At 40.1% G+C, this 9,882-nt stretch overlaps 1 protein-coding gene across 1 annotated transcript; it reads right to left on the reverse strand.

The window, feature by feature from the left end:
- Positions 1-1,087: 1,087 nt before the first annotated feature.
- DCTN6 (dynactin subunit 6) lies at positions 1,088-6,056 on the reverse strand. The gene is made up of 7 exons (XM_053455757.1): positions 5,979-6,056; positions 4,371-4,435; positions 3,982-4,087; positions 3,364-3,452; positions 2,801-2,848; positions 1,538-1,680; positions 1,088-1,455 (listed from the first exon to the last, which is right to left on the reverse strand). Exons 1-7 carry the CDS (start codon positions 6,014-6,016, stop codon positions 1,357-1,359), a joined length of 588 nt encoding a protein of 195 aa, XP_053311732.1. The 5' UTR covers positions 6,017-6,056; the 3' UTR covers positions 1,088-1,356.
- Between the last annotated feature and the right edge of the window lie 3,826 nt (positions 6,057-9,882).

Raw genomic sequence — 9,882 nt, forward strand, 5'->3', positions numbered from 1 at the left:
ATGTCCTGAATATATGTATAAGTATCCTTAAAGTGGTGGCAAATCAATAAGGGACAAGGATTACTTTTGATATGTCTTCATTACCACAGCAATAGTCATGAGTATGAGTGAGCGTACTGATGCTAGGCTTACTTAGAACACTTGAACAGTGGAAGCTGTGAAATCGTCTTTACTGTCCGATTGTTGAAAATACTGTATTTCTTTGGCACTTTTGGACTGTCACTATTGTTAAACATACAGTGTCAACATACTGAATTTACAATATACACAGAGACACACAAATGTACACCATGTAATATTTGCCAAAGGTAGATAAAATTGCGCCATCTGCATTAGCTTTGTACAATTTTTAATGGGCAGATTTTTTATCAATGATATAAATTCCACTACATGACATAGGATCGCTGTTATTTAATGTCCAGGCTTTTCTCACCAGTGAAACTATGCTTTAAACTAGCAGTGCTAAACATTTCACATGTAACACACTCTACATTTTGCTTCAGAGAATGAAACTTTACATCTGTAAAGTTTTTTATTAATAAAAATATGAACTAATTAGTATTCTACGTGATACTAGTTATATTTAGTTCCTGCAAAACAGGCTAGATATTGATCTGCTAACGGTGTGGTTTATCATAACAGATGTTTAGCTCTGTATATGGGTGCAACCGAATCATATCACGGACATCATGGGTAGGTATTTTACGTGCCAAATGAATTGCATTGCACAACTTCCTCATCCTCAAAAGGTTAAAAGAAATAGACAAAGAAACCAGTTTACTGTTCTAGCAGTGTATATACTGGCGTACTATCGCCATCTGCTGCTAACCTGGTGAACTGCCTCTTGATTTACTTTTGGAGTCTTTAGCCCAAGTCGATACCTTTTATGGTACCATAAGATTCGGGGACCTTCGTTACCCTTAATTTGATTCATAGGTCTACAAGTGAGCAACACGCCCTTACATCACTTCCAGGAGCATCAGTTATAATTTGTGTTGGTAGAGACGTAACGTAACAGTCTTACCCAAACAGTAAAATGAATCCTGATCATTCATTACAAAATACCAATGAGATGTGTACGATCATATAATAATATAAGTCAAGTTTATTTTCAAAGCTTTATTGTGACAGAGGCAAGGTGTGCTATCATTAAGGACAGTATCCTCTCACTGCTAGCTTTCATTTACACTTTCCTTTTCAATGTAAGGTGACCGCATAGTAAGACCTTACACTACAAATAAATAGCATTTTCAACTGAAAGTAATGCAGTTAAAATGACAAAGAAAACAAATGCTTTAGAATACGAGGTTATGGAAGGGGGACAGACTTGACACGAGATCTTTTGCCCTGAGTAGTTCAGTTTTTCATCGGGGTAGATGTCATTTTAGTTGTCTTCTTTAGGTGATGGTAATTAGGAAGAATTTTCATTAAGAAATCCAGTTGAAGCGTTTGAGGCTGCAATAAACAAGATCGTGTCAGACAAAATGACTTGACTAATGTTAATCTGAATAGGATAATGCTTGACGCGTATACTAACCTGGGGGCGCTCAGTCTGTACTCTGCGTAGACAATCCGATCCATAGATGACAGTGTTCTCCGGGATGACTTCACACGTATCGACCTGGCAGCAGGCACCAATAATGCAGCCACTTGTTAGGATAACATTTCTACCTACGTATGCTGGAAGGATCAACACGATTGAGACCTATTTAGCATTTTCTATAACACTGAAATAGAACACATTTTAAGACATAGGACTGGTTGTTTGGTTTGTGAAGCATACCACTAAAATACATCTGTTAAGAACAAAGGATTTGGGGCATCCTCTTCTCAATAAAATCTCACATCTGAATTATTATCTTTTATTTCTTATTGTATTATCTCAAACGCAACGGGACTCATATAACTAGAAATTAGCCCTTAATCTATTTACTGTAAATGTACATCGAATTACAAATATTTGTTATTAGGCTTCCTTTTGGACTGGATTTCTAATCTTGAATGCAGTATTGGATGATTGCTATGGTATTTCCTTCCCTCTCCTCCCTTGCGTTGTGATTACAGCATTTAGCTAGATGTTTGCATATCCCTTTTAAGCTTCCTGCCTTTTGTTTTGCTAATTAAAGTATTTTAAAGTACACCAACAATATGTTTTCCTAAATACAATTAACCCTGAAATCTCAGAAAACTGACAAACAAGAATAGTGAATACAACATCCTTGCAAAAACCTAACCTTTTTACTGGGGTAGATTGTGTGTAATTTATATATATATATATATATATATATATATATATATATATATATATATATATATATATATACACACATACATACACACACACTTGAATAATTTTTGTATCTACATACATATAACAACATTATCTAAACTATAAAATGAAAAACATGCATAATTATTAAGATGTGTGGTACATTTTATTGATCGTTAATGTATTATTGTTGCATGTCACATAGCATTTGATAAACAGAAGAAAGAAAAGTGAAAACAGAACATTCCATCGATTTTAGAGAAGTCCTAAACTTCCCATAATATGATATGTACTCCATTAGATTGTAAGCACATGTGCCTTGCCCTCAAAAGCCCACCACATTCCTGCCAGGAACTTTGTGTAGAAGTACCATAAGGCTACACGGCAGTTCCATTAAAATCACACAGCACTGCGTAAGCCACTAATAAACAAAAGGTAATACTAATATATAATAATAATATATATATTACTCAGAACATATAAACAGAAAAAAAAACTGCTGGTATTGGATGTTCATAGCCAAACTCTTACCTTTGGATTCAATCACATTATTGTCGCCAATTTTCATTGCTTGAGAATCTAGATATGACAGTTAAGGTAAAGCAGAATGGCGGTCAAGCCGCAGCTTTCAGTGGCTTTGTAATACATCGCCCCAAGTCATTTTCTCCACCTACACTTCCTAGAGGATATTGGAAACATGAGCTGTATGGCAGGAGCTTCTGTGACAAGTGACGGTTGGCACCTTCTGGCCCTGTTGAGTAGCTCCCATGCCCCTTGCTCCCCCGCTCCAGTAACTAACATATACACTAGCGCACACACTTACACTAAAGCATACTTACTCCATTACACCTCACTCTGTCATGCACATATATTTTATTTTACTTGCAGTTTTTTAGTAGCCGATTGTGCCACTGTAACAGAGTTGCACTACAGTTTCAAGATATGAAACCAACCAATGCTCGATTCATTGCTTTGCAGGAAAAGAAAGAAGCACACATTTGGCTATTCGCTACGGTAACCTGGCAATTTCTGTCCACAAGCCATGTAAGATGAAGCCTATATTAGGCACATGTTAATATATCTGAAAAGGATACAACATCCAACTTCAAACACATTGTTAGTGCCAATGATCATGGTCTTTGGTTCAACATCTTGTGAGTCAGGTGCGATGTTTTCAGGAAACCTAAAAAAAAAAACAAAAAACAATGAGAAATGTACCATGTATTATCTTGTACTATCTCACTAACCTGCAGAAAACTTACCAGGGTTAGCCCTTTATAAACCAAGAGTAGTCAGAGAAATGGGAGGTTTGCAGCTTTCTAGCCATCATAACCCCATTAATGCATATGGTACAAGTGTTGAGAGTACATAATGTTTACTCTTACAAATGCATGGGGTGATCTACAGGTCACCCTTTGCCTGTCCACCCCGGCTATTTTCCGTGCAGGGGATGTGTTTCTCACAAAGTGCTTTAGTATGGATTCGTTTTGATGAAGCTGCCAGGGATAGTAAACTGCTACACTAATAAATAAACCCCTCTGGCACCACAAATTGATGATAGAAAAAAGGTGAATCTGGCAAAAACCCAGCTTATAACATAGATGTGAAAATAAAAATCAACTCCATCTTAAGTTTTTTAATGCGCGGTGGTGCACACTTTCCATCTTAATGCTCAGTACTGTTAGGCTGACCTGCAAAGCAAAATTTCTTACCCGTTTCTAATGAAAGCCTGCTCTTCAATGAGGTTTCCTTCCCCGATTATAATTGGACCCGATTCTGCATATATGCGAGCCTTTGGGTGAACCACTGTTCTAGGACCTGATAAAAAAAAATAAATAAAAAGGACTTGATGTATTCTCAAAAATGTTAGTGAAACTGCTACATAAAGTAACAGCTTTCTCCAGGATCACTATGCAACAAAACATTATATTAAAGTCAAGTTTCAATTTTCTTTTGTGTACTTTGCATTTATAGTTTTTCTCCGAGTTTTTTATTTTATAAATTAAAAATGACACATTTAATATCTTTTCCACACATAAGTATAATTAATGTATTATATGTAGTATAGAGTAGGGATGGGCTGACATAAGTGTCTACTTACCGATTGTAACATCTCCTTTAATTTCACTTTCCACACATACAACAGCACCTGGAGCAATTTTCACACTATAATGACATAGAAATTTAAATGAAATTTGCACACATGTCCGAAAGGGAGGAGGGACCCCCAAGGAAACAAGTGAAAACAAAGCAGAAAGTAACAAATTTTAATTTTGTTGTTTTGTTTTCGTCCCCCACTCACTGCTGCTTCTGTGTCCCCATTACCTGGCCTCCTGGAGCGCTTCCTCTACAGGGCAGAGTCTACCATGGGGACAACCTCATGCACAGGCCTCCTGGAGATGTTCCGCAGCAGGGCGGAGCCTAGACACACCCTCTCCCCCTATTGGAGAAAAGGGAGACGGGCTGTCCCTGTGATGTGTATCTACCCCTTTGGGGAAGTGCTCCAAGATGCCAGACTAATGCAGATGGATCTGTGGTGAAACACTTATCTTTCTCTGTGGATCTGTCTGCATTATTCTGGCCTCTTCCGCAAAAGGGCTTTGCCATGGCGCGGACCACCGGGACACCCCCATTAGTTGGAGAGGGTGTGTGCGTGGAGGCTCCACCCTGTTGTAGAGCCGCCCTGGGAGGAAAGGATAACACAGATGATAGCAGAGAGAAGAAGACCAAGAGGAGAGAAGAAGCAAAATAAGAAGTGGAACTGCCGAAAAGGAGACACAGAAATGGTTTGCGTAAAAGGTATGGAAACATTGAGAGAGAATGTGATAGAGTCAGAGTTAGTTCTCACTGACAGCCGGGGAAGGTCTGCACGATGGACGCAGACAACCCCCACTGCTAACCGCACCTCCTTCCGGCTGCAGCAGAAGTTGTCTACGCGAATCGCGTAGACGTCTACACGCTGCCCCGGGTACACACCGGGGAGGTCCCCTGCATCGCTGCGGGGGATCTAGATCTTAGTCAGACCTATTTGAGGTCTTATTATAAGACGACCCCGAGCATTTGCTCTGAAAAAACCTTGTCTTATAATCGAGCAAATACAGTATGTCCTGTCTACCCTTTGTACAGTGCAGCAGAATCTGATAGCTCTATATAAAATAATAATCTCCCATAAGGGTATCCATCACTTATCGACTTTGACAAAAATGTTGAATCTTTCTTCGAGACTACCAGATGGCTGGGAACAGTGCGCCAACCCTAGAGCGAGTTCATCCTGTTATTAGCTAGTGTAGGACCTCTGTGAGCGTCTCCTGTAGCGGATATGCGCCAAAAACATCATGTCATAATTCAGAGCACACACTGAGGTTATCGAGTAATTCTAGGGCAGATTTAGTAAGGATGTAAGACTGGTTGTCATGGTGATTGCATCCTTTACTCCTTTCCAAATCATTATATGTTTATTAACAGCAATTCAAGGAGCAACAGCTGTGCATTCGATATCTGTTCAAACTGCTGAGCACTCTCTAATTGGCGTTCATAAAACGTGGCCTTTAATGTAGTTTTATATGAGATGATAGCGATAAGAATGAGTCTAAGACTAAGTGTATATAGGGTGACAGCGCTTGATACCTAAATCAGAAGATACCCTTTACAGATACACGTCATTCACACAGAAATGTAAATAAATGTACAGGTTTACTCGCTACATCACCTCTTTTGAAGCTGTGCCTGCTTGATCAGCTCCGCCATCTTGGTTAGGGAGGAGATGACGCTCGGCAATCGATTTAGCTGCGCTACCCGACTGACGCGAATAAGACGAGACTAGTTGTGTGGAACGCGGAAGTAACGCGTGGAACGCATTGAGTACGTATAACATACAGTGTAGTAAATGCGTAACGAATGCTTAAAAAGAGGTCACAGTCAGCCACCTATTATGTGAAAGAGATCTATTTAAATTGATTTACGCAACTGTGCTCTCCTGAGTGGCACCCAATACAGGTGTTTTTAAACATTTATCTCAAATGTTTTAACTAGAATTACACTATTACCAAATTATTAGAAATCACACATTATGTTTAGTATCTGTTTCTAGGGATCAGGCTGCAATGTGTATAGTATGGTCATTAGATTGCACTGCATTTTAATGTATGGAATGCATTGTTGGCAATAAGCTTTAATAAAAATCATGCATTAAAATAAATGTTCTGGTCGCAACAATAGTGTGTCCAAAGCTGCCACTTCCCCCTTCTCTGTGGTCTGACATTCTGCGCCATAGGTAAAAATCAATGGGAGCACTTTCCTTGTATGAGTGTCTCATTAGAACACCCCTAGAGTGTTATTACATGTCATTACTATTAAACGTGGCAGGAGATGTGCACATGATGGCCGGGTCATCCCTTTAACATAAGTGCATTTTATTTTGCTTGCTGTACTGTCACTGTGATCATTGAAACACAGCTCTGGTATAAGTTGTTAGTGTATACGTGCAAAAGTGTGCATCACAGGGAGTCTATGTTGAATGTATGTAAATGTGTATGAATTTGTGTGTGATCATGAATTAGTATGTGTAAGAATTTGTGTGAGCATGAATGTGTAAATATTTGTGTTAGCATGGATGTGTATGTGTAGGTTTGTGTGTGAATATGAATCTCTATGTGTAAGTGTGTGAGGCAGTGTGTGTGAGTATTTGTGAGAATGTTTGCATAAATATATGTGCCAGTGGGGGCAGAGCCATGCACTTGTCTTTACCTGCCTCCTGGGCCAGAAGGTGCCGGCCCTCCTCTGAACAGAATATACCGTATTTGCTCAATTATAGGACGACCCGGATTATAAAACGACCCCCCAAATCTGAATATTAATTTAGGAAAAAAAGAAAAAGCCTGAATATAAGACGACCACACAGGAAAAAAGTTTTACCAGTAAATATTAATTCATGTAAACTATGTAAACTTTTTTTTTTAAATAAAAGCTATGATTGAGAAAAATATTTTGTTTTTATTTCCTTCTATTTTCCAACCTGCCCCCCCCCAGTTTTGCAATCTGCCCCAGAAATGCCTTATACCCCCTATATGCCACGGTGCCCCATGATATGCCTTTTAATCCTCTATATGCCACTGTGCCCCATGATATGCCTTTTAACCCCCTATGTGCCACTCTGCCTCCAGAAATGCCTTATACTCCTATATGCCACGCTGGCATTTAGGGGGTTAAAAGGCATATTATGGGGCAGAGTGGCGTATAGAGGGTTAAAAGGCATTTCTAGAGGCAGAGTGGCATTAAGGGGGTTAAAAGGCATTTCATAGAGCACTCTGCCTACAGAAATGCCTTATGCTCCCCATTTAACACTCCCGCCCCCCCCCAAACTTACTGGTGCTTCTGACTCCCCGATCATGTAGCCGGGGCAGCGTGTAAACGTCTATGCGATTCGCGTACACAACTTCCACTGCAGCCGGAAGGAGGTGCGGCTAGCAGCGGGGGTTGTCTGCGTCCATCGCGCATACCTTTCCCGGCTGTCAGAGAGAATTCCCGCGTCGGTGTCGGTGCCACGCTGCCCCGGCTACACACTCAGACTCAGAATCACCGTTAAGTGGGGGTCTGGGGGGGAGACAGGAGGATCCAGGTCCCCTGCAGCGCTGCAGGGGATCTGGATCTTAGTCTCATAGTCAGACCTATTTGAGGTCTGATTATAAGACGACCCCGATTATAAGACGAGGGGTATTTTTCAGAGCAAATACGGTACATTACATACAAGGTAAGTTAAAATGTAACACAGGGGTGGGGGGCAGGGGCAGCATGTTTAATTCCTAGTCCCCACTCTTCTTATTCCCTTAGCTCTTGGACTTTTGCCATATGCCCCTTTCACCTCCTCCCCATCATTATGTTTGTACCCCAGGAATAATATTTTTACTGTATATGTTTACTTTGTATTTTGCATGATTGACTGTTTCAGGTGTACTGTTGGTTATTGACAGTACACACATGCTATCTCTGTATGTACTTGGTGAAGCTGCAGCTTCTTGTCTTAGATCAAGTGTAGCCCTGTCAGAGGGGGAAGCTCGAAGGTGGCACAGGCAGGCTGCTAAAGGGGCAGAGGTGGCACAGACAGGCTGTTTTAGGGGCTGTGGAGGCCTACCACGTCAATGTCTGGCATCGTGTATAGTGATAGGGGTTATGCTGAACTACTGTCAATGTCTGGCTCAGTATATAGTGATAGGAGTTATGCTGTACCACGTCTGTTCAGTTAATGTTAGTTATTTAAACTTATTTAATTTTAGTTAATTTAATTTATTTTTTCAGATTTCTAATTTTTTCCAGATGACATACAGTTTATAAATTTGTGAAATAAATATTCTTGCCAACATTTATTTTTTTTGTAGGTGAGGGGGGGGGGGTGCCAGATACAGGATCTGCCCCAGGTGCCAAATACTCTATGTACGCCCGAGTATAAATGTATATTTAGAGGTATGTAGATTTAGTGTTTAGTACACTTAGGCCCACCTTACAAAGCAAAGGCTATTCTTGAGGAATTTAGAATAGAATACATTGAGGCTTATGAATGCCCTGATGGATGAATGAGCTCAAATAATGGGAATTTCCCCAGCTCTCTTTACATTCCACTAAAGTATCTTGTATTTCCCATCTTTCCTGTTACTTCTTTTGACCACTAGATGTCGCAGCAGAACCATCACACCATGTTGCCACTTTCTCTTAACTGCATAGTCATGTTTACTTAAGGAAAACCGTTGAAACTTGTTTTGACTGCATATGTGGATCTTTTTCCATGCAAGAAGCGGAGGTGATAATATATTAAGACATTATATGCATACCTGGGAACTACTTCATTCCGGCTACCCGAAGCCTTCCCTTGACATTGGTGGACAGTCCCGTGATACCAGTGGGAGTTCCCACTGACTTTTAAAGCGTTCCCGCTAATGTCAGCGGGAGACACCCCAATTTAAAGGGCAAATAGGTGGGAGCGGGGCGTCCCAAGACCCCACTCCCGCGACCCGGAGGATTCGGGTGTTGACCCTAAGAACGGGAGAAGCGGTGCTTCACCCGGAGATGATTATATATATATATATGTGTATATATATATATATAAATATATATATATATATATATATATATATATATATATATACTGTATTTGCTCGATTATAAGACGACCCTGATTATAACACAACCCTCCAGAATTTGAATATTAATTTAGGAAAAAAAGAAAAAGCCTGAATATAAGACTACCCTATCGGAAAAATAGTTTTACTAGTAAATATTAACTCACATTTTTTAAACAATTAAACAATTTTTTCATATTTAATAAAAACTATGATTGAGAAAAATGCATCTTTTTTCTTTGTTTTTATTTCCTTTTATTTGACAACCTGCCCCCCAGTTATGCACATCTGCCCCAGGCTTGCCACTCTGCCCCCCAGATATGCCTTATACCCCCTATATGTCACTCTGCCCCCACAGACTTAAAAATGCATCCCCGGACTTGTCCCCCGTGTTCCAGACTCCCTAGTGTTTAGTGGGGGCAGCCAGTGGATGTCTCTGCTGCTGCCCGGCACTTCCGGGGCATTTGCTCTGAAAAAAACTTGTCTTATATTCGAGCAAAT

Source organism: Spea bombifrons, chromosome 1 (assembly GCF_027358695.1).
Source record: "Spea bombifrons isolate aSpeBom1 chromosome 1, aSpeBom1.2.pri, whole genome shotgun sequence".
In the NCBI taxonomy this organism is placed as follows: Eukaryota; Metazoa; Chordata; class Amphibia; order Anura; family Pelobatidae; genus Spea; species Spea bombifrons.

Coding starts and splice junctions, on each gene's coding strand:
- DCTN6 (XM_053455757.1), bottom strand. CDS start 6,016: ATGGCGGAGCTGATCAAGCAGGCACAGCTTCAAAAGAG. Junction 1,681..2,800: donor TAATGTGATTGAATCCAAAG/GTAAGAGTTTGG, acceptor TGATCCTTCCAG/CATACGTAGGTAGAAATGTT. Junction 1,456..1,537: donor TACAGACTGAGCGCCCCCAG/GTTAGTATACGC, acceptor TGTTTATTGCAG/CCTCAAACGCTTCAACTGGA.